At 49.2% G+C, this 27,894-nt stretch overlaps 1 protein-coding gene across 3 annotated transcripts; it reads right to left on the bottom strand.

The window, feature by feature from the left end:
• Positions 1-43: 43 nt before the first annotated feature.
• Positions 44-25,054, bottom strand: LOC115080854 (serine/threonine-protein kinase SBK1-like). 3 transcript variants are annotated; one of them, XM_029585305.1, is made up of 6 exons: positions 24,467-25,054; positions 20,480-20,565; positions 13,032-13,109; positions 3,327-3,526; positions 1,939-2,141; positions 44-1,160 (listed from the first exon to the last, which is right to left on the bottom strand). In XM_029585305.1, the coding sequence occupies exons 4-6, from the start codon at positions 3,490-3,492 to the stop codon at positions 72-74; spliced, it is 1,458 nt and encodes a 485-aa protein (XP_029441165.1). In that variant the 5' UTR covers positions 3,493-3,526; positions 13,032-13,109; positions 20,480-20,565; positions 24,467-25,054; the 3' UTR covers positions 44-71. The 3 variants fall into 3 exon arrangements, with proteins under 3 accessions (XP_029441165.1, XP_029441164.1, XP_029441163.1); XM_029585304.1 differs by lacking the exon at positions 13,032-13,109 and adding an exon at positions 5,870-6,043; XM_029585303.1 differs by lacking the exon at positions 13,032-13,109.
• Positions 25,055-27,894: the final 2,840 nt, after the last annotated feature.

Here is a 27,894-nt window from a genome sequence, read left to right as displayed (position 1 = left end):
TCATGAAGCTTCAGGCAGAACATGGCAGATATTCTTAGCAGATAAAGGAAGCTCTAGTTGAATGGTAGTCATTAAACACCCTCACTTAGAAACCCAAGATCCTCTTCGTCTTCCTGAAGGAGGGAGATGTCATCTATCTCATTGCACAGCTCCTCAAGGCTAAGCCTACTTTCCGCCCATCTCTCCTCTGGCACCAAGCTGCTGAAGGAGCTGGGACATCTGGAAGAGTATTCACTGGATGGCATCTTTGAACAGGGCCTCTTGTCCTCCATCCACTTCTCCTCTGACACCATACTGGTGAGAGACCCTGGACATGCTGAAGAGCATGTATCACACAGCACCATGGAACACGGACTTTTGCCCTCTGTCACCAAGCCATCAAGGGAGCTAGAACATCTTGAGTTGCCTTCATTAGACAGGATCTTTGAGTGAGAATTCGGAGTCTCTACCATCAAGTTGGCAAAGGAAGTAGAGCATTCTGAAGAAGATTTGCTGTTCGGCATTCTGGAGCAGGCATCCTTGATCACCCTACATTCAACACTGGCTTTAACTTTGAGGAAACTCATGTTGTCCACCTTCTCCAGGTACTGAGAGTTATCCAGTAGATCTGCTTTATTGTTTTGGTTGCTGACTCTCCATGGAGTCTCCAGATACTTCAGGGCTTCAATGGCTGGACTCCTTTTGTCAGGATTAAGAGCCAGAAGTTTCCGGAACATTTCCAGAGTTTCGGCAGTGAATGCTTTCCACTGAGAAGGGGTACACAAATAATCCTGATTGTTCTGCCAGCTGGCAAATTCTTGGTACTGTTTGTCCGAGTTCAGAGCCACGTCCCAGGGGAAATATCCCGTTGAAAGGCAGAAGAGAAGCACACCAAATGCCCAGACATCCAGACTGGGATCAAGATCCAGTGTGTCCCCCGTCTCCAGGCTGCAGAGTTCAGGGGATGTATAGGGAAGGGTCCCTGACATTGGAGAGATGGGGAAGCTCTCCAAGCGGGTAAGTCCAAAGTCTGCAAGCTTTATAAGACGGCAGCCCTTGTCAAAGAGAAGAATATTGTCGAGTTTTATATCTCGATGGACCAGTGCTTTGTTGTGCATGAAGTCCAAGGCATCAGCCAGCTGCTTGGTGCATCGCTTCACCATCAGCTCAGGGAGTCCCAGCTGAAACACAGAGAGTGACACTCCTTTATTATTCGCAGAATGCACGCCACAGGAGTTAATAAGAGGTACTGGGAGGTGAAGTGGACAGAGAAGGGAAGAGAGGGAGGGTGAATGAGATGGTGGATACATGGATAAGGTGTCCTCCCTACAGCCCTCTTGCCTCTCTGCCCATGAGCGTTCTGAAATCCCCAGCAATGAAACATCTTGTCCATGAACCCCCAAACCGCAATAAAGTAGGCCTTGGAACAGATCTGTGAACCCTCAGTCCTTTGGCAAAGAATATCACTGGAGGGGTGACCCTCCTTAGCCCCTCCTCCACCACCCTGAGCGGGAAGGAAGCATGCACAGACAACTCTATGCTTCACCAGCCCTGAGCGATTCCACCAACCATACAATGTTAGACAGCATCGCAGCGCCTACCGGCAGGGGTCCCACTTAGAAGTCATTCACACGGCAGCGCTACCAGCGATTGATATAAGAAACAGGTTCTAACCATGCAGGGTCTACCCCTCCGGAGATGACCAACATGGCAGGGGAATGAAAGCAAACGCATAAGGTCTGGGCCATCTAGGTCTTTGCCCATAAAAAAAAAAAGGACCTAACATTTAGTTAGTGGTTATAGAACAGTTGAACCAGGCAGGCAGCACTAGACGCTGAGATTCCCTGTTCACCCACAGGAGAGGTAGAGCATGGGCAGTAGTAGGGCAGGCTTCCCTTACACACACACGTGCGCGCCCACTGCCAGCCCCTGTCCCACCTCCAACACACACAAACATACCCCCGGCTCTAGAATAGAGAAGAGATCGCCCGCCGGGGCCAGCTGCTGCACGAAGACGAAGTGCTTCTTGGTCTCAAAGGCAATGCCAAAGGTGCCGATGACGTGGGGGTGGGAGGCCAGGCAGAGTGAGACACAGTATTCGAGCAGGAAGGCCGTCCGCCGCGTCTCCTTCTTCTCCATTAACTTCAGCGCCATGGACTTGCCTGAGACATGGGTGGGAAGAGGTTTTAGAAGTAATACTCATCACTCTAACAGTGCTTTGAGAGGGTTCTCTGTGAAGCCAGACTAGTTTGGAGGCAGTGCAGAAACAGACAGATAATAACAGCATAATCACAGCACAGTGAGCTTGCACTGGTCAGACGTGTTGAAATAGTCAAAGTTGTTGAAATGCTAAAGTATGCTATAGGTTAGCCAGTATGTTAAAGATCAACAGTAAGCTTTGTTTCTCTCTTCTGGGCTTAACTTACAAGAAATCATATGACTTATAAGAATGCAAATCTTATTAACCTACATGAGATAAAATAGTAATGTTAACCAGTTGGAAAATGTTATGCAAACAAAATAACCCATTGGTTTGTAAGGTTAGGAGTGGTGATGTATTTCACTGAATGGAATGGCTTGGGAGTTCTGAGCGGAGGGTTTACTCTGCATTGTTTAGTAAGCTGCACTTCTCCTTATAAGATATCTGAAAATAAAACTAAAGATTTATTTTTCTCTTACTGGCTGTTGGTATTCGGTGTTTACTAGCACCCTCTACACCGATTTGGGACTGTACAGAGCTGTATACTTAGATGTCATCTTTGCTCTGTGACTATACAGCTTTTTGTCAACATTAAGAAAGGACAATCCTTCTTCTGCCGTTCCCCACCCTCCCCCCCAACCCCCATTTCCTCAAGGAGCCCTCGACACCTCACACAGGTTCAACTGAAAACGCTGATCCAGTTCCTCGTTTTTGTCCCCATGGAATAAGGGGATTTGCAGATCTGAATTTGTTAACCAAGCAAGGAGGGGGAAAGTCAGAACTACAAGTCCCAGCATGCAATGGGGTAAAGCCAGGGACTGGATGAGCCCATTTGGTTGATCTGGGTTGAGGTGACAGCCTACTCCACACACCCGTGCTGTGTACGGCATAGAGGCAGGAGTCTCCTAAGTTGGATGAGGGACACCCCCCCCCCCCCCGACTTTCCAAGCTCTCATGGAATGTAAGGAATAGTAACCTTATCTCCCAAAGAGAAGGACTACATTCAACAGCCTCGCTCAGCCAGCCTCTCATGGCCTGGGTCCACTAATAATCACAGCTCTAAGGAAGTTCAAGCTATTTCCTGAGGATTATGGTGCTCTAGCCTAGTCTGATAATGCTGCAGAGAAATTCGACTCATGGGACTCACCTCGTTGGCGGTGCTCTGCCAGCAGCACGTGGCCATAGGAGCCGCTGCCCAGCTCCCGGATGACCCGGTAATGTTCATTCAGCTCCATTTGGGGCATGGTCTGGGACGTCAGCTCCATCATCTCCTGCAGGATCTCCTCGTTTTCAGCCATCTCGTTCAGGTTCATGACCAGCCAAGGCCTTGTCTCCCCGGCACCAGTACTAAGGGGCAATCACATAAATCGTCATCACACAAGGGACGCCATCACACAGAGCTTGACACCTCTAGGACTGGAGGGATCAGGGGATGGGAGCAGGGTTAAAGAGCCTGTCACCTCTAGGACTGGAGGGATCAGGGGATGGGAGCAGGGTTAAAGAGCCTGTCACCTCTAGGACTGGAGGGATCAGGGGATGGGTGCAGGGATACAGAGCTTGACACCTCTAGGACTGGAGGGATCAGGGGATGGGAGCAGGGTTAAAGAGCCTGTCACCTCTAGGACTGGAGGGATCAGGGGACAGGTGCAGGGATACAGAGCTTGACACCTCTAGGACTGGAGGGATCAGGGGATGGGAGCAGGGTTAAAGAGCCTGTCACCTCTAGGACTGGAGGGATCAGGGGATGGGTGCAGGGATACAGAGCCTGTCACCTCTAGGACTGGAGGGATCAGGGGATGGGAGCAGGGATACAGAGCCTGTCACCTCTAGGACTGGAGGGATCAGGGGACAGGTGCAGGGATACAGAGCTTGACACCTCTAGGACTGGAGGGATCAGGGGATGGGAGCAGGGTTAAAGAGCCTGTCACCTCTAGGACTGGAGGGATCAGGGGATGGGTGCAGGGATACAGAGCCTGTCACCTCTAGGACTGGAGGGATCAGGGGATGGGTGCAGGGATACAGAGCTTGACACCTCTAGGACTGGAGAGCTCAGGGGATGGGAGCAGGGTTAAAGAGCCTGTCACCTCTAGGACTGGAGGGATCAGGGGATGGGTGCAGGGATACAGAGCCTGTCACCTCTAGGACTGGAGGGATCAGGGGACGGGTGCAGGGATACAGAGCTTGACACCTCTAGGACTGGAGAGCTCAGGGGATGGGTGCAGGGATACAGAGCCTGTCACCTCTAGGACTGGAGGGATCAGGGGATGGGTGCAGGGATACAGAGCCTGTCACCTCTAGGACTGGAGGGATCAGGGGATGGGTGCAGGGATACAGAGCCTGTCACCTCTAGGACTGGAGGGATCAGGGGATGGGTGCAGGGATACAGAGCCTCTCACCTCTAGGACTGGAGGGATCAGGGGATGGGTGCAGGGATACAGAGCCTGTCACCTCTAGGACTGGAGGGATCAGGGGACGGGTGCAGGGATACAGAGCCTGTCACCTCTAGGACTGGAGGGATCAGGGGATGGGAGCAGGGTTAAAGAGCCTGTCACCTCTAGGACTGGAGGGATCAGGGGACGGGTGCAGGGATACAGAGCCTGTCACCTCTAGGACTGGAGGGATCAGGGGATGGGTGCAGGGATACAGAGCCTCTCACCTCTAGGACTGGAGGGATCAGGGGATGGGTGCAGGGATACAGAGCCTGTCACCTCTAGGACTGGAGGGATCAGGGGATGGGTGCAGGGATACAGAGCCTCTCACCTCTAGGACTGGAGGGATCAGGGGATGGGTGCAGGGATACAGAGCCTGTCACCTCTAGGACTGGAGGGCTCAGGGGATGGGAGCAGGGATACAGAGCCTGTCACCTCTAGGACTGGAGGGATCAGGGGACGGTGCAGGGATACAGAGCCTGTCACCTCTAGGACTGGAGGGATCAGGGGATGGTTGCAGGGATACAGAGCCTGTCACCTCTAGGACTGGAGGGCTCAGGGGACGGGCGCAGGGATACAGAGCCTGTCACCTCTAGGACTGGAGGGATCAGGGGATGGTGCAGGGATACAGAGCCTGTCACCTCTAGGACTGGAGGGATCAGGGGATGGGGGCAGGGATACAGAGCCTGTCGCCTCTAGGACTGGGGGATCAGGGGTTGGGTGCAGGGATACAGAGCCTGTCACCTCTAGGACTGGAGGGATCAGGGGTTGGGTGCAGGGATACAGAGCCTGTCACCTCTAGGACTGGAGGGCTCAGGGGATGGGAGCAGGGATACAGAGCCTGTCACCTCTAGGACTGGAGGGATCAGGGGATGGGTGCAGTGATACAGAGCCTGTCGCCTCTAGGACTGGGGGATCAGGGGTTGGGTGCAGGGATACAGAGCCTGTCACTTCTGGGACTGGAGGGATCAGGGGATGGGTGCAGGGATACAGAGCCTGTCACTTCTGGGACTGGAGGGATCAGGGGATGGGTGCAGGGATACAGAGCCTGTCACCTCTAGGACTGGAGGGTCGGGGGACGGGGGCAGGGATACAGAGCCGGTCACCTCTAGGACTGGAGAGTCGGGGGACGGGTGCAGGGATACAGAGCCTGTCACCTCTAGGACTGGAGGGATCAGGGGATGGGTGCAGGGATACAGAGCCTGTCACCTCTAGGACTGGAGGGATCAGGGGATGGGAGCAGGGATACAGAGCCTCTCACCTCTAGGACTGGAGGGATCAGGGGATGGATGCAGGGATAGAGAGCCTGTTGCCTCTAGGGCTGGAGGGCTCAGGGGATGGGTGGAGGAAACATGTTACATCTTGGTCACTGCATCAAATCTGGTAATGATCTTTCCACGTTCCCTCCTCTGGAATCATTTGCCCTGGCGTTCACCTACCAGGTAAGAAAAGCAATGAATTTGTGGGTGGGTTTTTTGGGGTTTTTTTGCCATAGTGCCACTCTCTTTCTCAGTGATGATATTTAACTGTGGTCCTTACAAAATTGCACTCCTCTGCCACCAGTAATGCAAGCCTTCTCCAGTTACAGTGATTATCACCGTTGAGATTTTATTTCATGGACTCTTGCTGTTTAAGCAATTGTGAGAATGATGAGATCTAATTATAGGCTGAGAAGGGGGCACGGTGGTGACCCTTGCACCCTCACCCAATCACAGGAGCCTGAGGTGGACCAAGCACTGATTAGAGGACTCGAAGGGCTAAACCTGTCCTGCCATTATCTGTAACCAGAGCTCCTCAAGCTTGATTTGGGCAACAGGATGGATACTGAGGATAGGACAAGTGATGGTGACAGATGGGTCTGCTGTCCTGGACTGCTCTGTAGATGTACAGATAGAAAAAAACAGACCAACCAGGCCTTCCCTGCCATTTCCAGCCCCTGCGCTCTCTGCATTTTGCTGGAGTCTCCTCTGGTATTTCCAGCCCCTGCGCTCTCTGCATTTTGCTGGAGTCTCCTCTGGTATTTCCAGCCCCTGCGCTCTCTGCATTTTGCTGGAGTCTCCCTCAGGTATTTTCAGCCCCTGCACTTTCTGCATTTTGCTGGAGTCTCCTCTGGTATTTCCAGCCCCTGCGCTCTCTGCATTTTGCTGGAGTCTCCTCTGGTATTTTCAGCCCCTGCGCTCTCTGCATTTTGCTGGATTCTCCTCTGGTATTTCCAGCCCCTGCGCTCTCTGCATTTTGCTGGAGTCTCCTCTGATATTTCCAGCCCCTGCGCTCTCTGCATTTTGCTCTAGTCTCCTCTGGTATTTTCAGCTCCTGCACTCTCTGCATTTTGCTCTAGTCTCCTCTGGTATTTTCAGCCCCTGCGCTCTCTAGATTTTTTGCTGGATTCTCCTCTGGTATTTGCAGCCCCTGCGCTCTCTGCATTTTGCTGGAGTCTCCTCTGGTATTTTCAGCCCCTGCGCTCTCTGCATTTTGCTCTAGTCTCCTCTGGTATTTTCAGCCCCTGCGCTCTCTGCATTTTGCTGGAGTCTCCTCTGGTATTTCCAGCCCCTGCGCTCTCTGCATTTTGCTGGAGTCTCCTCTGGTATTTCCAGCCCCTGCGCTCTCTGCATTTTGCTGGAGTCTCCTCTGGTATTTCCAGCCCCTGCGCTCTCTGCATTTTGCTGGAGTCTCCTCTGGTATTTCCAGCCCCTGCGCTCTCTGCATTTTGCTGGAGTCTCCTCTGGTATTTGCAGCCCCTGCACTCTCTGCATTTTGCTGGAGTCTCCTCTGGTATTTCCAGCCCCTGCGCTCTCTGCATTTTGCTGGAGTCTCCTCTGGTATTTCCAGCCCCTGCGCTCTCTGCATTTTGCTGGAGTCTCCCTCTGGTATTTCCAGCCTCTGCGCTCTCTGCATTTTGCCAGAATCTCTCCCTGGTATTTTCAGCCCCTGCGCTCTCTGCATTTTGCTGGAGTCTCCTCTGGTATTTCCAGCCCCTGCGCTCTCTGCATTTTGCTCTAGTCTCCTCTGGTATTTTCAGCCCCTGCGCTCTCTGCATTTTGCTCTAGTCTCCTCTGGTATTTTCAGCCCCTGCGCTCTCTAGATTTTTTGCTGGATTCTCCTCTGGTATTTGCAGCCCCTGCGCTCTCTGCATTTTGCTGGAGTCTCCTCTGGTATTTTCAGCCCCTGCGCTCTCTGCATTTTGCTCTAGTCTCCTCTGGTATTTTCAGCCCCTGCGCTCTCTGCATTTTGCTGGAGTCTCCTCTGGTATTTGCAGCCCCTGCACTCTCTGCATTTTGCTGGAGTCTCCTCTGGTATTTCCAGCCCCTACGCTCTCTGCATTTTGCTGGAGTCTCCCCTGGTATTTTCAGCCCCTGCGCTCTCTGCATTTTGCCGGAGTCTCCCTCTGGTATTTCCAGCCCCTGCGCTCTCTTTATTTTGCTGGAGTCTCCCTCTGGTATTTCCAGCCCCTGCGCTCTCTGCATTTTGCTGGAGTCGCCCTCTGGTATTTCCAGCCCCTGCGCTCTCTGCATTTTGCTGGAGTCTCCCTCTAGTATTGCCAGCCCCCTGCGCTCTCTGCATTTTGCCTGAGTCTCCTCTGGTATTTGCAGCCACTGCGCTCTCTGCATTTTGCCGGAGTCTCCCCTGGTATTTTCAGCCTCCTGCCTTCTGGAGGTACATAATATTTTCATTTGCTTGGCCTGTGTTATCACACTGCAGGGAATAAGCAGGACCGCAGTCTGGATCAGGGAAGTCGTTTTGAGGTCTCCAGCACCTCTGGATGATTCTTCAGCAGGTGTGATGACCTTGGATCGCAGCGCGCCCAGCCTCCAGGACTGGTGCAGTCCTTTTTTTTTGCGCTGTGTTATAAAGGAACAAGTCGCCCCCCCATCCCCCACACACACAGCCCCATAATGCAGTCGATTCCTGGCACCGAAGTCTGGGCTCCTTTCTGGGTGCTGGAAGGAAGGAGGGAGACACGGAGAGGGCCTTGGGATCAGTTTCAGCTCCAAACTCTTATCTCTATAAACCCCCGGGCAGGATGCTTTAAATGAAACAGGAGTCAAGGTGAGCTTTGCAGATGGCTATTTTGGGCCTGCAATATCACCAGTAATCTAAGACAGCTCCCAGGATCTCTGCAAAGGGACAAGGGAGAGTGACTTAATGGGATTCCCTCCTATTGCCAGCAAAATTTACCAACAGGTACCCCCCAGCCTCACTTCTAATCCCCGGCTCTGTCACTGACTCTCTGTGTGTGACCCTTGGGAGAGTCACTTTATCTCCCTGTGCCTCAGCTCTAATCCCCAGCTCTGTCACTGACTCTCTGTGTGTGACCCTTGGGAGAGTCACTTTATCTCCCTGTGCCTCACTTCTAATCCCCAGCTCTGTCACTGACTCTCTGTGTGTGACCCTGGGGGGAGTCACTTTATCTCCCTGTGCCTCACTTCTAATCCCCGGCTCTGTCACTGACTCTCTGTGTGTGACCCTTGGGAGAGTCACTTTATCTCCCTGTGCCTCAGCTCTAATCCCCAGCTCTGTCACTGACTCTCTGTGTGTGACCCTGGGGGGAGTCACTTTATCTCCCTGTGCCTCAGCTCTAATCCCCAGCTCTGTCACTGACTCTCTGTGTGACCCTGGGGGAAGTCACTTTATCTCCCTGTGCCTCAGCTCTAATCCCCAGCTCTGTCACTGACTCTCTGTGTGTGACCCTGGGGGAGTCACTTTATCTCCCTGTGCCTCAGCTCTAATCCCTGGCTCTGTCACTGACTCTCTGTGTGTGACCCTGGGGGAGTCACTTTATCTCCCTGTGCCTGAGCTCTAATCCCCGGCTCTGTCACTGACTCTCTATGTGTGACCCTGGGGGAGTCACTTTATCTCCCTGTGCCTCAGCTCTAATCCCCAGCTCTGTCACTGACTCTCTGTGTGTGACCCTGGGGGGAGTCACTTTATCTCCCTGTGCCTCAGCTCTAATCCCCAGCTCTGTCACTGACTCTCTGTGTGTGACCCTGGGGGGAGTCACTTTATCTCCCTGTGCCTCAGCTCTAATCCCCGGCTCTGTCACTGACTCTCTATGTATGACCCATGGGGGAGTCACTTTATCTCCCTGTGCCTCAGCTCTAATCCCCGGCTCTGTCACTGACTCTCTGTGTGTGACCCTGGGGGAGTCACTTTATCTCCCTGTGCCTCAGCTCTAATCCCCGGCTCTGTCACTGACTCTCTGTGTGTGACCCTGGGGGAGTCACTTTATCTCCCTGTGCCTCAGCTCTAATCCCCGGCTCTGTCACTGACTCTCTGTGTGTGACCCTGTGGGGAGTTACTTTATCTCCCTGTGCCTCAGCTCTAATCCCCGGCTCTGTCACTGTCTCTCTGTGTGTGACCCTGGGGGGAGTCACTTTATCTCCCTGTGCCTCAGCTCTAATCCCCGGCTCTGTCACTGACTCTCTATGTATGACCCATGGGGGAGTCACTTTATCTCCCTGTGCCTCAGCTCTAATCCCCGGCTCTGTCACTGACTCTCTGTGTGTGACCCTGGGGGAGTCACTTTATCTCCCCTGTGCCTCAGCTCTAATCCCCAGCTCTGTCACTGACTCTCTGTGTGTGACCCTGGGGGAGTCACTTTATCTCCCTGTGCCTCAGCTCTAATCCCCGGCTCTGTCACTGACTCTCTGTGTGTGACCCTGGGGGAGTCACTTTATCTCCCTGTGCCTCAGCTCTAATCCCCGGCTCTGTCACTGACTCTCTGTGTGTGACCCTGGGGGGAGTCACTTTATCTCCCTGTGCCTCAGCTCTAATCCCCGGCTCTGTCACTGACTCTCTGTGTGTGACCCTGGGGGAGTCACTTTATCTCCCTGTGCCTCAGCTCTAATCCCCGGCTCTGTCACTGACTCTCTGTGTGTGACCCTGGGGGAGTCACTTTATCTCCCTGTGCCTCAGCTCTAATCCCCGGCTCTGTCACTGACTCTCTGTGTGTGACCCTGTGGGGAGTTACTTTATCTCCCTGTGCCTCAGCTCTAATCCCCGGCTCTGTCACTGTCTCTCTGTGTGTGACCCTGGGGGGAGTCACTTTATCTCCCTGTGCCTCAGCTCTAATCCCCGGCTCTGTCACTGACTCTCTATGTATGACCCATGGGGGAGTCACTTTATCTCCCTGTGCCTCAGCTCTAATCCCCGGCTCTGTCACTGACTCTCTGTGTGTGACCCTGGGGGAGTCACTTTATCTCCCTGTGCCTCAGCTCTAATCCCCAGCTCTGTCACTGACTCTCTGTGTGTGACCCTGGGGGAGTCACTTTATCTCCCTGTGCCTCAGCTCTAATCCCCGGCTCTGTCACTGACTCTCTGTGTGTGACCCTGGGGGAGTCACTTTATCTCCCTGTGCCTCAGCTCTAATCCCCGGCTCTGTCACTGACTCTCTGTGTGTGACCCTGGGGGAGTCACTTTATCTCCCTGTGCCTCAGCTCTAATCCCCGGCTCTGTCACTGACTCTCTGTGTGTGACCCTGGGGGAGTCACTTTATCTCCCTGTGCCTCAGCTCTAATCCCCGGCTCTGTCACTGACTCTCTGTGTGTGACCCTGGGGGAGTCACTTTATCTCCCTGTGCCTCAGCTCTAATCCCCGGCTCTGTCACTGACTCTCTGTGTGTGACCCTGGGGGAGTCACTTTATCTCCCTGTGCCTCAGCTCTAATCCTGTCACCATACTACCACCAGTACTGCTACCAGCATTTCCCTCAAATTTGTCATCACCCACTTTTTGACAGCAATCGCTGCAGTAGAGAGAGGAAGGGGAGCAGGCCGTGTTCGCAGGCAGTCACCAAGAGTTATAAAAGCCGGGATAGGGTGGGAAAAAGAAAAGCCGAACCCGGTTTAAATTTCCTGGCGCGTCTTTCTCTGAAGCCGCCCAGGAGGGGCGTTCTGCCTCGTTAACCTCTGGCCGAGACTCCTGGCTCCCGGCCTGCACATGTTCTGTCCTCAGGGTGGGATCAGAAAACGCAGACACATGCCTTTCTCAGTCCTGAAAGTTAACCTCCAGAACACCATTCCCCTTCTTCCTTTTTTCACATTTCACAAGTCTCTCTCTTGATTGCCCTTTTTGATCTAAAGAGAGAAAAGTGAAACTCAGACAGGGAGCAAAGAAGAAAAAACAAACAAACCCTAACTTGTAATCCAAGCACTGGGGCTATTGCCAGGCAGGCACCAGGGACAGTAGGGTTTCAGATTTGTTACAAGGTAGAATCGCCTCTGCCTCAGGCCGTGGCCCTCTGCACAGCCCAGGGACACTGCTGACATCAGATGCATCAGGAAGAGCTATCCAATGGGCCGATAAAGTACAGGCCCTCGGTTGGACGTGCGTTTTCGATGCGCTAGCTTTACCCCTTATTCAGTAAGGGGTAATAGCGCGTGGAAAACGCGCGGCCAACCCTCCCACCCCCCCACACCCCCCCCCCCCCGAAACTAAATGCATGTTGATGGCCCTTTTAGTTATGCCCGCGCGATTCAGAAAGTAAAATGTGCAGCCAAGCCGCACATTTTACTTTCAGAAATTAGCGCCTACCCAAAGGTCGGCGTTAATTTCTCTCTGCACCGGGAAAGTGCACAGAAAAGCAGTAAAAACTGCTTTTCTGTGCACCCTCTGACTTTATATCATAGCGATATGAAGTCGGAGGCCCCAAAAGTAAAAAAAAATTAAAAATCTGCCCGCGGCCCGCGGGTCAGAAGACGGACGCTCAGTGTAGCCTCTTTTTACCGCGGGCCCTCATTTGCATCTTCTTCCCGCCTGAATCACGCGCAAGAGAGACTTTTACTGAATCGGCCTGCAAGTGGTGGGATCACCTCTAGCTGGGAGCAGAGCGAAAACAGGGGAGGTCTGGTGGGGAAGACGGGGTTCTGCTTTGATAGTCCTTGGGGGTTGTCAGAGCACAGTCACGAAGCGCGGGTAGAAATGTTTGGAATCCGAGTTGGCGCATCCCTCGAGCTGGGGGCGAGCGGCGGATTGGGCCTTGCCTGGGAAATCTGCGGTCAGAGGAGCCAGGATCCTCCTGGCATGCAGTGGAGATGGCACTCAGGGTCTTGGACCCTCTCTGTCAGGGATTAGATCCACCATCAGCATGCACCCCCCCCCCCTTCCCTCTCACTATCTTGATATCCTGGGGGATCGGACCAGGCATTTGAGACCTATTTGGAAAATCCCCTCTTTTCTGCGCAAACCTGCCCGTATTTCCTGTCTGACTCCCGGTCATCTGAAGATTCCCACCCCTTTGCAGAAATCCAAACTGATTCCAAGAAATCCAGGGATTTTCATTTGGATGGAACGGGCAGGGGGGGAAAGGAGAACTTAACCTCCCCCCCCCCCCTCCCATCAGAATATGACTCAGAGTGACTCTGGTTCTCTGAGGGAAACCAGGCCGGGATTTGAACCCGGTTGGGAAAGGCTGTATCCATTTCTTACCAGTTGTGTTACTTTCTTGCGATGCCCTTAAGAAAATACTGGCTTCTTCCTGTAGGGGATCAGCACGGGGAGTGAAGGCTGAAGAAAGGGGGGTTAGGATAACATAAAGAATAAGAACATAAGAAATTGCCATGCTGGGTCAGACCAAGGGTCCATCAAGCCCAGCATCCTGTGTCCAACAGAGGCCAAAACCAGGCCATAAGAACCTGGCAATTACCCAAACACTAAGAAGATCCCATGCTACTGATGCAATTAATAGCAGTAGCTATTCCCTAAGTAAACCGATGGGACAGTGCTATACCAGGGTACAAATTATATCGCAATGACAGAGAGGAGCACTCGGGAGGAGATGTGGCGCTTTATGTCCGGGATGGCATAGAGTCCAACAGGATAAACATCCTGCATGAGACTAAATACAAAATTGAATCTTTATGGGTAGAAATCCCATGTGTGTTGGGGAAGACTATAGTGATAGGGGTATACTACCATCCACCCGGTCAAGATGGTGAGACGGACAGTGAAATGCTAAGAGAAATTAGGGAAGCTAACCAAATTGGTAGTGCATTAATAATGGGAGACTTCAATTACCCCAATATTGACTGGTTAAATGTATCATCGGGTCACGCTAGAGAGATAACGTTCCTGGATGGAATAAATGATAGCTTTATGGAGCAATTGGTTCAGGAACCGACGAGAGAGGGAGCAATTTTAGATCTAATTCTCAGTGCAGCACAAGACTTGGTGAGAGAGGTAACGGTGGTGGGGCCGCTTGGCAATAGTGATCATAATATGATCAAATTTGATTTAATGACTGGAAGAGGAACAATGTGCAAATCCAAGGCTCTCGTGCTAAACTTTCAAAAGGGAAACTTTGATAAAATGAGAAAAATTGTTAGAAAAAACTGAAAGGAGCAGCTACAAAAGTAAAAAATGTCCAATAGGCATGGTCATTGTTAAAAAATACCATTCTAGAAGCACAGTCCAGATGTATTCCACACATTAAGAAAGGTGGAAAGAAGGCAAAACGATTACCGGCATGGTTAAAAGGGGAGGTGAAAGAAGCTATTTTAGCCAAAAGATCTTCATTCAAAAATTGGAAGAAGGATCCAACAGAAGAAAATATGATAACGCATAAACATTGGCAAGTTAAATGTAAGACATTGATAAGACAGGCTAAGAGAGAATTTGAAAAGAAGTTGGCTGTAGAGACAAAAACTCACAGTAAAAACTTTTTAAAATATATCCGAAGCAGAAAGCCTGTGAGGGAGTCAGTTGGACCGTTAGATGATCGAGGGGTTAAAGGAGCACTTAGAGAAGATAAGGCCATTGCGGAAAGATTAAATGATTGATTTGCTTCGGTGTTTACTGAAGAGGATGTTGGGGAGGTACCCGTAATGGAGAAGGTTTTCATGGGTAATGATTCAGATGGACTGAATCAAATCACGGTGAACCTACAGCAGAAAATGTGTGGAAAGAGCTAAAGAACCTGAAAGTGGACAAAGCCATGGGGCCTGATGGGATTCATCCAAGGAAATTGAGGGAGCTCAGAGATGTTCTGGCGGGTCCGCTGTGTGACCTGTTCAATAGATCCCTAGAAACGGGAGTGGTGCCGAGAGATTGGAGAAGAGCGGTGGTGGTCCCGCTTCACAAGAGTGGGAACAGGGAGGAGGCTGGCAACTACAGGCCGGTTAGCCTCACTTCGGTGGTGGGAAAAGTAATGGAGTCTCTGCTGAAAGAGAGAATAGTGAACTATCTACAGTCCGGAGAATTGATGGACCAGAGGCAACATGGATTCACCAGGGGAAGATCCTGTCAGACAAATCTGATTGACTTTTTTGACTGGGTAACCAAGGAATTGGATCAAGGAAGAGCGCTCGATGTCATATACTTGGATTTCAGCAAAGCTTTTGATACGGTTCCGCACAGGAGACTGGTGAATAAAACGAGAATCTTGGGAGTGAGTGACAAGGTGGTGACCTGGATTGCAAATTGGTTGACGGACAGAAGACAATGTGTGATGGTAAACGGAACCTTCTCTAAAGAGAGAGCGGTTTTAAGTGGTGTACCGCAAGGATCGGTGTTGGGACCGGTCCTGTTCAATATCTTTGTGAGCGACATTGCGGACGGGATAGAAGGTAAGGTTTGTCTTTTTGCGGATGACACTAAGATCTGCAACAGAGTGGACACGCCGGAAGGAGTGGAGAGAATGAGACGGGATCTAAGGAAACTGGAAGAGTGGTCGAAGATATGGCAGCTGAGATTCAATGCCAAGAAGTGCAAAGTCATGCATATGGGGAGCGGAAATCCGAATGAACTGTATTCGATGGGGGGGGAAAGGCTGACGTGCACGGAGCAGGAGAGGGACCTTGGGGTGATAGTGTCTAATGATATGAAGTCTGTGAAACAATGCGACAAGGCGATAGCAAAAGCCAGAAGAATGCTGGGCTGCATAGAGAGAGGAATATCGAGTAAGAAAAGGGAAGTGATTATTCCCTTGTACAGGTCCTTGGTGAGGCCTCACCTGGAGTACTGTGTTCAGTTCTGGAGACCGTATCTACAAAAAGACAAAGACAAGATGGAAGCGGTACAGAGAAGGGCAACCAGGAAGGTGGAGGATCTTCATCGCATGACGTACGAGGAGAGATTGAAGAATCTAAATATGTACACCCTGGAGGAAAGGAGGAGCAGAGGTGATATGATACAGACTTTCAGATACTTGAAAGGTTTTAATGATCCAAAGGCAACGACAAACCTTTACCATAAGAAAAAAATCAGCAGAACCAGGGGTCACGATTTGAAGCTCCAGGGAGGAAGATTCAGAACCAATGTCAGGAAGTATTTCTTCACGGAGAGGGTGGTGGATGCCTGGAATGCCCTTCCGGAGGAAGTGGTGAAGACCAGAACTGTGAAGGACTTCAAAGGGGCGTGGGATAAACACTGTGGATCCATAAAGTCAAGAGGCCGCCAATGAAGAGTAGGTGACTCGCCAGAATGATGGCTACTGCCTGGAGACAATACCCTTATTCAATAAACATACACATGGTTACTGTGACTCCAACATCACTCTAAGCTTCAACAGCAAGAGGAAATGTGGAAAAAAGGATTTGCACTCACAAAGACGGGAGTAGCTGGCTTGTTACGGCGGTTACTACCCCAAACCAAATATCCAAATTACTACCACCACCTTCCTCTATTCCTGATGCCTTTCAACTAGCTTGATCACTCCATTCTTATACTTCACTTTCAATGCATATCCAGCATAGTTCTCTGCTTCAACAGCAGGGGAGAAGAAAAATTGTTACTTCACACATCCAGCAGAGCTCTCTGCTTAAACGGCAGGGGAGAAGAAAAAAGGGTTCGCACTCACAAAGCGGGGAGTAGCTGGCTTGTTACGGCGGTTACTACCCCAAACCAAATGTACCTGATACTTCACTCTCGACGCATATCCAGCATGGCTCTCTGCTTCAACGGCATGGGAGAAAGACTGATACATCACGAATTTCCAGCATAGCTCTCTGCTTCACGGCAGGGGAAAAGAAAAACTGATACTTCACGCATATCCAGCATAACTTCAATGGCAGGGGAGAAGAAAAAAGGATTCACACTCACAAAGCGGGGAGTAGCTGGCTTGTTACGGCGGTTACTACCCCAAACCAAATGTGCCTGATACTTCACTTTCGATGCATATCCAGCATAGCTCTCTGCTTCAACGGCAGGGGAGAAGAAAAAAACTGATACCTCACGCATATCCAGCATAGCTCACTGCTTCAACGGCAGGGGAGAAGATAAACAACCAATAAGGGCTGTATAACATAATCTGGGGTAAAAACAAATAAGCATGGGTGTAGCTTGCTTATTGCGGCGGTTACTACCCCTACTACCTCTAACTAATCAAGCTAGATATTTCACTTGGATGCAGCTCCATCACCGCTCTCTACATTAATGGCGGGGGTGGAAGGGAATTAGAACCAAGAGCTAAGAGAAACAGATAAGTATGAGAGAAAAAATGAGGGAAGCTTGCTGGGCAGACTGGATGGGCCATTTGGTCTTCTTCTGCCGTCATTTCTATGTTTCTATGTTTCTATGTAAGATGTGGTAGGCCTGATTGACAAACTGAAGAGTAGTAAATCACCCGGACCGGATGGTATACACCCCAGAGTTCTGAAGGAACTAAAAAATGAAATTTCAGACCTATTAGTAAAAATTTGTAACTTATCATTAAAATCATCCATTGTACCTGAAGACTGGAGGATAGCAAATGTAACCCTAATATTTAAAAAGGGCTCCAGGGGCGATCCGGGAAACTACAGACCAGTTAGCCTGACTTCAGTGCCAGGAAAAATAGTGGAAAGTGTTCTAAACATCAAAATCACAGAACATATAGCAAGACATGGTTTAATGGAACAAAGTCAGCATGGCTTTACCCAGGGCAAGTCTTGCCTCACAAACCTGATTCACTTTTTTGAAGGAGTTAATAAACATGTGGATAAAGGTGAACCGGTAGATGTAGTATACTTGGATTTTCAGAAGGCGTTTGACAAAGTTCCTCATGAGAGGCTTCTAGGAAAAGTAAAAAGTCATGGGATAGGTGGCGATGTCCTTTCGTGGATTGCAAACTGGCTAAAAGACAGGAAACAGAGTAGGATTAAATGGACAATTTTCTCGGTGGAAGGGAGTGGACAGTGGAGTGCCTCAGGGATCTGTATTGGGACCCTTACTTCTCAATATATTTATAAATGATCTGGAAAGAAATACGAGTGAGATAATCAAATTTGCAGATGACACAAAATTGTTCAGAGTAGTTAAATCACAAGCAGATTGTGATAAATTGCAGGAAGACCTTGTGAGACTGGAAAATTGGGCATCCAAATGGCAGATGAAATTTAATGTGGATAAGTGCAAGGTGATGCATATAGGGAAAAATAACCCTTGCTATAATTACACAATGTTGGGTTCCATATTAGGTGCTACAACCCAAGAAAGAGATCTAGGCGTCATAATGGATAACACATTGAATTCGTCGGCTCAGTGTGCTGCGGCAGTCAAAAAAGCAAACAGAATGTTGGGAATTATTAGAAAGGGAATGGTGAATAAAACGGAAAATGTCATAATGCCTCTGTATCGCTCCATGGTGAGACCGCACCTTGAATACTGTGTGCAATTCTGGTCGCCGCATCTCAAAAAAGATATAATTGCGATGGAGAAGGTACAGAGAAGGGCTACCAAAATGATAAGGAGAATGGAACAGCTCCCCTATGAGGAAACACTAAAGAGGTTAGGACTTTTCAGCTTGGAGAAGAGACGACTGAGGGGGGATATGATAGAGGTGTTTAAAATCATGAGAGGTCTAGAACGGGTAGATGTGAATCGGTTATTTACTCTCTCAGATAATAGAAAGACTAGGAGGCACTTCATGAAGTTAGCATGGGGCACATTTAAAACTAATCAGAGAAAAGTCCTTTTCACTCAGCACATAGTTAAGCACTGGAATTCATTGCCAGAGAATGTGGTTACAGGAGTTAGTGTAATTGGTTTAAAAAAGATTTGGATAAGTTCCTAGAGGAAAACTCCATAAACTGCTATTAATTAATAAGCAATAGTAGCTTGATATCTATTTAATGTTTGGTTACTTGCCAGGTACTTGTGACTTGGCTTGGCCACTGTTGGAAACAGGACGCTGGGCGTGATGGACCCTTGGTCTGACCCAGTATGGCAATTTCTTATGTTCTTATTTAAAAAATGCTTAAATACCATGAATACAACCAAAGCAGTTTACAATAAAACATTCATAAATTGTACAAAAAATCAAACAATACAAAATCCATAAATGACTTCGTTTAAAATCGCAAAATAACTAATCAAATATACAAAATATATCATAAAACATAAAAACAATTAATCATTAAAATCTTGCTCTAAAACCTCTTAAATCTCTGAACTATTTAAGAGAGCTATCTCCCTTAAATTGAAACTTCATCACCCAAACATCCTTCCCCTTACCATGAGAATCAACTCCAGTGTAAGGTTTAATGCCTCTGAGGTTAGCATGCCCTACCATACAAACTCTGGCAAAACAAATAGACCACAGGGATTGAAGATACCAGAGGGGAATCCAGCAAAATGCAGAGAGCGCAGGGGCTGGAAATACCAGAGGAGACTCCAGCAAAATGCAGAGAGCCCATGGGGCTGGAAATACCAGAGGGAGACTCTGGCAAAATGCAGAGAGCGCAGGGGCTGAAAATACCAGAGGGAGACTCTGGCAAAATGCAGAGAGCGCAGGGGCTGAAAAAGCAGAGGAGATTCCAGCAAAATGCAGAGAACGCAGGGGCTGGAAATACCAGAGGAGACTCCAGCAAAATGCAGAGAGCGCAGGGGCTGGAAATACCAGAGGAGACTCCAGCTAAATGCAGAGAGCGCAGGGGCTGGAAATATCAGAGGAGACTCCGGCAAAATACAGAGAGCGTAGGGGCTGGAAATACCAGAGGAGACTCCGGCAAAATACAGAGAGCGCAGGGGATGGAAATACCAGAGGAGACTCCGGCAAAATGCAGAGAGTGCAGGGGCTGGAAATACCAGAGGAGACTCCGGCAAAATACAGAGAGCGCAGGGGCTGGAAATACCAGAGGAGACTCCGGCAAAATACAGAGAGCGCAGGGGATGGAAATACCAGAGGAGACTCCAGCAAAATATAGAGACCGCAGGGGCTGGAAATATCAGAGGAGACTCCAGCAAAATGCAGAGAGCGCAGGGGCTGGAAATACCAGAGGGAGACTCCAGCAAAATACAGAGAGCGCAGGGGCTGGAAATACCAGAGGAGACTCCAGCAAAATGCAGAGAGCGCAGAGGCTAGAAATACCAGAGGAGACTCCAGCAAAATGCAGAGAGCGCAGGGGCTGGAAATCCCAGAGGAGACTCCAGTAAAATGCAGAGAGCGCAGGGGCTGGAAATATCAGAGGAGACTCCGGCAAAATACAGAGAGCGCAGGGCCTGGAAATATCAGAGGAGACTCCGGCAAAATACAGAGAGCGCAGGGGCTGCAAATACCAGGGGAGACTTCGGCAAAATGCAGAGAGCGCAGGGGCTGAAAATACCAGAGGGAGACACTGGCAAAATATAGAGAGCACAGGGGCTGGAAATACCAGAGGAGACTCCGGCAAAATACAGAGAGCGCAGGGGCTGGAAATACCAGAGGAGACTCCGGCAAAATACAGAGAGCGCAGGGGCTGGAAATACCAGAGGAGACTCCGGCAAAATGCAGAGAGCGCAGGGGCTGAAAATACCAGAGGAGACCAGCAAAATATAGAGACCGCAGGGGCTGGAAATATCAGAGGAGACTCCAGCAAAATGCAGAGAGCGCAGGGGCTGGAAATACCAGAGGAGACTCCAGCACAATACAGAGAGCGCAGCCTCTTGGGGAGGCTATACAGATATGTAACATCACGTATTACCTTTCTGTAGGCGATGTTCAGGTTTTTGCCGCTGTGTTAGTCCAAGTTATTCTGCATGGGGGCTGTTCTTCCTGAAACATTGCATCCTGCATGAAACAGAACAAATCAGAAGTAAATCCTGGGAAAAGCAAGGGCCTCATGGTGAGAAACGCATTAGATCTTTTTAAGATGTACGAATTTCGGGCTGGCTTTTCTCTTGCCCTTGACATAGGGAGGGGATTTGGGACTCCCATCTGGAGTTTTACAGATGTGGAGTTTGGTCTCCATCGCACAAGACTGGAAAACAGGAATCCGGCTTTGATTTTGTCCAGATTAGACCACACCAGTTTGGTGTCCTTGTTAAGCGGATTCACAAGTTCCAGCTTGCGGAAAGTTCGAGCTGGGACTAAGCACCGTGGCCCTTCCAAGCACCTGCTTGGAAGGGCCACGGTTGTCTCCACAGGGTGGGCAAGATGGGTGGCCGCCCGGGGCGGCAAGCCGAGGGGGGGAGGGGGGGCACGGGTAGTGAGAGGAAAGCAGAGCCAGGCGCGCCCCCCCCCAGCCCTGCTTCTGGATAGTCCCCCGACCCCTCTCTATGTGGGGCTGCACCGCATGGTGGCAGGGAAGGGGGTCGCCGGGAGGTGGTACAGAAGGCGCCAGTGGCAACCGGAGGTGCCCACTGTGCCCGGCGGCAGCCCCGTTGAAGACCCGAGATGGTGCAGGTGTCCATCTTGCTTTCCTGCTATTTTCCCTCCAGATGGCTCAGATCTTCGCCCGGATACATCCGTGTGCTGCGCTGAGGTCGCCCGTGACCATTTTTGTTTTTTTTAGCAAGGTTCTGCGGCCTTGTCCCTTTTGGACCAGCATGTGAAGGATGTTTTACGACTGCGGTATACCTTATATGCCGCGCTATGTGGTTTTTAATCGTGACTCTTTAGTCTCTTATTGTCCTGCTGTTTTGTATTTTCTTGCAGGTGCTTTGTTTCTTGATGAACGGATGTATGTTGTTTTTTTTTATGGTAATTATCTATTACTGGATATGTTTATTTTATGTTTTTTTTCTTTTCTGCCCTGCCTTGGGCAGGTTTTGCTCCTGGAAAAGCGAGCAATAATTCTGACAAATAAGTATGTTGCGGGGAGTGGGGAATGCTTCGGATAAACAAGATACATAGAGGATACATAAGAAACCTGAAGAAATGGTATGTAAGCAAACAGAGATTATATCACCCAGTGCTATATATACACAATACAATATAAATGCACACAAACAATATTACATAAACAGAACATTAGGTATACACATATATACACATACAATAATATATGTACACACTCACATGGACATACACATGGACACAAGTATATATACACATTAAATACGCTCACTTTATTTATACACACAGGCAATGTTCTATATACATAGAAACATAGAAACATATATACACTTCTATGTACACAAACAATATATACACATTGCATATAGTGTATGCACATACAATAGTATCTAATCACTCAGAATACTAGAAACACACAGGCAATGTTCTATATACACTTCTATGCACACAAACAATATATACACATTGCATATAGTGTATGCACATACAATAGTATCTGATCACTCAGAATACTAGAAACACAAAGGCAATATTCTATAATCTATATACACTTCTATGTACACAAACAATATATACACATTGCATATAGTGTATGCACATACAATAGTATCTAATCACTCAGAATACTAGAAACACACAGGCAATGTTCTATATACACTTCTATGCACACAAACAATATATACACATTGCATATAGTGTATGCACATACAATAGTATCTGATCACTCAGAATACTAGAAACACACAGGCAATGTTCTATATACACTTCTATGTACACAAACAATATATACACATTGCATATAGTGTATGCACATACAATACTATCTGATCACTCAGAATACTAGAAACACACAGGCAATGTTCTATATACACTTCTATGTACACAAACAATATATACACATTGCATATAGTGTATGCACATACAATACTATCTAATCACTCAGAATACTAGAAACACACAGGCAATGTTCTGTATGTACACAAACAATATATACACATTGCATATAGTGTATGCACATACAATAGTATCTGATCACTCAGAATACTAGAAACACACAGGCAATGTTCTATATACACTTCTATGTACACAAACAATATATACACATTGCATATAGTGTATGCACATACAATAGTATCTGATCACTCAGAATACTAGAAACACACAGGCAATGTTCTATATACACTTCTATGCACACAAACAATATATACACATTGCATATAGTGTATGCACATACAATAGTATCTAATCACTCAGAATACTAGAAACCACAGGCAATGTTCTATATACACTTCTATGTACACAAACAATATATACACATTGCATATAGTGTATGCACATACAATAGTATCTAATCACTCAGAATACTAGAAACCACAGGCAATGTTCTATATACACTTCTATGTACACAAACAATATATACACATTGCATATAGTGTATGCACATACAATAGTATCTGATCACTCAGAATACTAGAAACACACAGGCAATGTTCTATATACACTTCTATGTACACAAACAATATATACACATTGCATAGAGTGTATGCACATACAATAGTATCTGATCACTCAGAATACTAGAAACACACAGGCAATGTTCTATATACACTTCTATGTACACAAACAATATACACACATTGCATATAGTGTATGCACATACAATAGTATCTGATCACTCAGAATACTAGAAACACACAGGCAATGTTCTATATACACTTCTATGTACACAAACAATATATACACATTGCATATAGTGTATGCACATACAATAGTATCTGATCACTCAGAATACTAGAAACACACAGGCAATGTTCTATATACACTTCTATGTACACAAACAATATACACACATTGCATATAGTGTATGCACATACAATAGTATCTGATCACTCAGAATACTAGAAACACACAGGCAATGTTCTGTATGTACACAAACAATATATACACATTGCATATAGTGTATGCACATACAATACTATCTAATCACTCAGAATACTAGAAACCACAGGCAATGTTCTATATACACTTCTATGTACACAAACAATATATACACATTGCATATAGTGTATGCACATACAATACTATCTAATCACTCAGAATACTAGAAACACACAGGCAATGTTCTATATACACTTCTATGTACACAAACAATATATACACATTGCATATAGTGTATGCACATACAATACTATCTAATCACTCAGAATACTAGAAACCACAGGCAATGTTCTATATACACTTCTATGTACACAAACAATATATACACATTGCATATAGTGTATGCACATACAATAGTATCTAATCACTCAGAATACTAGAAACCACAGGCAATGTTCTATATACACTTCTATGTACACAAACAATATATACACATTGCATATAGTGTATGCACATACAATAGTATCTGATCACTCAGAATACTAGAAACACACAGGCAATGTTCTATATACACTTCTATGTACACAAACAATATACACACATTGCATATAGTGTATGCACATACAATAGTATCTAATCACTCAGAATACTAGAAACCACAGGCAATGTTCTATATACACTTCTATGTACACAAACAATATATACACATTGCATAGAGTGTATGCACATACAATAGTATCTGATCACTCAGAATACTAGAAACACACAGGCAATGTTCTATATACACTTCTATGTACACAAACAATATATACACATTGCATAGAGTGTATGCACATACAATAGTATCTGATCACTCAGAATACTAGAAACACACAGGCAATGTTCTATATACACGTGTTCTGCATACACAGAATTTACCCACAATATGCACACACATGCGTTTGTATATCTTTCCCGAGACACAGACAGATTCCTATGGACGCCCATACGAATCTCCCCAGCCGGCTGCTCTTACCTCGCCGGACGGCTGCCCCTGTAGTTCGAGCCCAAGACCCCAGGGCATCTCGGGAGCACCCTGCGCTGTGCTGCGTGTCCATGCCAATCCTGCTGCTTTAACAAGGGGGGAAACCCCTGGGGAGGGCTTAGTGCGCTGGTTCGATGCCCGCCCTTCCCTCCCCCCCCCCCCCCAAAAAAAATTGCAGTGGGTTTCCCAGCCGGAGCCTTGGCAGGGTGGGGTTCCCCCCTCGCGATACCACTCGCTGGCACGGTCTCTTACTGCCTTGCCCGTCCCCGTGCTGGATTCATTTGCACAATTTTGCACGCCCACGCACTCTCCTGCGCTCTCGTGCTTAGATTCCCTCATGCAGGATCCCTAACACACCGAACATGCTTCCTCCATCTCTGCCACTCTCACTTCTGCACGCTGCAGAGCCCTCTGGCAGCTTTCCCCTTGCCAGTACTTCCCAATGGATGCACCACCTGCTCCCTCTCTCTCTCACTTACAAGCTGCCCTTCCCATATCTGCCAATGCACCTCACTCCTGCCCTGCAGCACCCCCTGCTATTCCAGTACTGAGACCCTCACACACAGCTCTGCCAATGCACCTCACTCCTGCCCTGCAGGACCTCCTGCTATTCCAGTACTGAGACCCTCACACACAGCTCTGCCAATGCACCTCACTCCTGCCCTGCAGCACCTCCTGCTATTCCAGTACTGAGACCCTCACACACAGCTCTGCCAATGCACCTCACTCCTGCCCTGCAGCACCTCCTGCTATTCCAGTACTGAGACCCTCACACACAGCTCTGCCAGTGCACTTCACTCCTGCCCTGCAGTGCCTCCTGCTATTCCAGTACTGAGACCTTCACACACAGCTCTGCCAATGCACCTCACTCCTGCCCTGCAGCACCCCCTGCTCTTCCAGTACTGAGACCCTCACACACAGCTCTGCCAATGCACCTTACTCCTGCCCTGCAGCACCCCCTGCTCTTCCAGTACTGAGACCCTCACACACAGCTCTGCCAATGCACCTCACTCCTGCTCTGCAGCACCTCCTGCTATTCCAGTACTGAGACCCTCACACCCAGCTCTGCCAATGCACCTCACTCCTGCCCCGCAGCACCCCCTGCTATTCCAGTACTGAGACCCTCACACACAGCTCTGCCAATGCACCTCACTCCTGCCCTGCAGCACCTCCTGCTCTTCCAGTACTGAGACCCTCACACACAGCTCTGCCAATGCACCTCACTCCTGCCCTGCAGCACTCCCCTGCTATTCCAGTACTGAGACCCTCACACACAGCTCTGCCAATGCACCTCACTCCTGCCCTGCAGCACCTCCTGCTCTTCCAGTACTGAGACCCTCACACACAGCTCTGCCAATGCACCTCACTCCTGCCCTGCAGCACCCCCTGCTATTCCAGTACTGAGACCCTCACACACAGCTCTGCCAATGCACCTCACTCCTGCCCTGCAGCACCTCCTGCTATTCCAGTACTGAGACCCTCACACCCAGCTCTGCCAATGCACCTCACTCCTGCCCCGCAGCACCCCCTGCTATTCCAGTACTGAGACCCTCACACACACAGCTCTGCCAATGCACCTCACTCCTGCCCTGCAGCACCCCCTGCTATTCCAGTACTGAGACCCTCACACACAGCTCTGCCAATGCACCTCACTCCTGCCCTGCAGCACCTCCTGCTATTCCAGTACTGAGACCCCCACACACAGCTCTGCCAATGCACCTCACTCCTGCCCTGCAGCACCCCCCTGCTATTCCAGTACTGAGACCCTCACACACAGCTCTGCCAATGCACCTCGCTCCTGCCCCGCAGCACCTCCTGCTATTCCAGTACTGAGACCCCCACACACAGCTCTGACAATGCACCTCACTCCTGCCCTGCAGCACCCCCTGCTCTTCCAGTACTGAGACCCTCACACACAGCTCTGACAATGCACCTCACTCCTGCCCCGCAGCACCCCCTGCTATTCCAGTACTGAGACCCTCACACACAGCTCTGCCAATGCACCTCGCTCCTGCCCTGCAGCACCCCCTGCTCTTCCAGTACTGAGACCCTCACACACAGCTCTGACAATGCACCTCACTCCTGCCCCGCAGCACCCCCTGCTATTCCAGTACTGAGACCCTCACACACAGCTCTGCCAATGCACCTCACTCCTGCCCTGCAGCACCTCCTGCTATTCCAGTACTGAGACCCTCACACACAGCTCTGCCAATGCACCTCATTCCTGCCCTGCAGCACCCCCTGCTATTCCAGTACTGAGACCCTCACACACAGCTCTGCCAATGCACCTCGCTCCTGCCCTGCAGCACCTCCTGCTATTCCAGTACTGAGACCCCCACACACAGCTCTGCCAATGCACCTCACTCCTGCCCTGCAGCACCCCCTGCTCTTCCAGTACTGAGACCCTCACACACAGCCTCTGGCAATGCACCTCACTCCTGCCCTGCAGCACCCCCTGCTCTTCCAGTACTGAGACCCTCACACACAGCTCTGCCAATGTACCTCCCTCCTGCCCTGCAGCACCTCCTGCTATTCCAGTACTGAGACCCTCACACACAGCCTCTGACAATGCATCTCGCTCCTGCCCACAGCACCCGTCTGTTTCAATCACAGCTCTTGCATGTTGCTCCTGGATGTCATCCCAGCTATAAGAAGCCTCCATTATCAGAGCGTTCTCAGCTTATCTGTCCTCTGAGCTATTTTTTCTGAGAAGTCTCTCCACTTTTGCATGTCACATTCTGCTGTTTCGCCTCATTATGGACGTCACTAATGCTGGGAACATATGGACAGACTTAACATGGGGAGCTGGGACCGTGACCCTAACCGCGTCTGATTCCCCGTAACCAGATATCCCACCGCACAAGCCTCCCACAAAGCTCGGGAAAAGAGACAGCACCAAAACCTTTGCTAATTTCCTGGACAGACTGACTAGGCAAGCTACAAAATCAGTTATGAATGTTTCTCTTTCCTCTCCAGAGACAGCTGTTCTTTCTCCCCAGAAAGTTACTGTCCCTAACACTATACTGGGATACTGGGTCAGTGCTAGCTAAGAGGGAAGAGTGTCCCCTGACATTCTGCACCAACACTGACTGATTACTTCCCCCACAGTGCACCCTGCACCAACACTGACTGATGATTCCTTCGCAGTGCACCCTGCACCAACACTGACTGATGACTATACCCACAGTACATCCTGCACTGACTGATGATTCTCTCACAGTGCACCCTGCACTAACACTGACTGATGACTTCCCCCACAGTGCACCCTGCACCAACACTGACTGATGACTATACCCACGGTACATCCTGCATTGACTGATGATTCTCTCACAGTGCACCCTACACTAACACTGACTGATGACTTCCCCCACAGTGCACCCTGCACCAACACTGACTGATGACTATACCCACGGTACATC

This window comes from Rhinatrema bivittatum, chromosome 19, assembly GCF_901001135.1.
Source record: "Rhinatrema bivittatum chromosome 19, aRhiBiv1.1, whole genome shotgun sequence".
Taxonomy (NCBI): domain Eukaryota; kingdom Metazoa; phylum Chordata; class Amphibia; order Gymnophiona; family Rhinatrematidae; genus Rhinatrema; species Rhinatrema bivittatum.
This window is presented reverse-complemented; position numbering and strand designations above follow the sequence as displayed.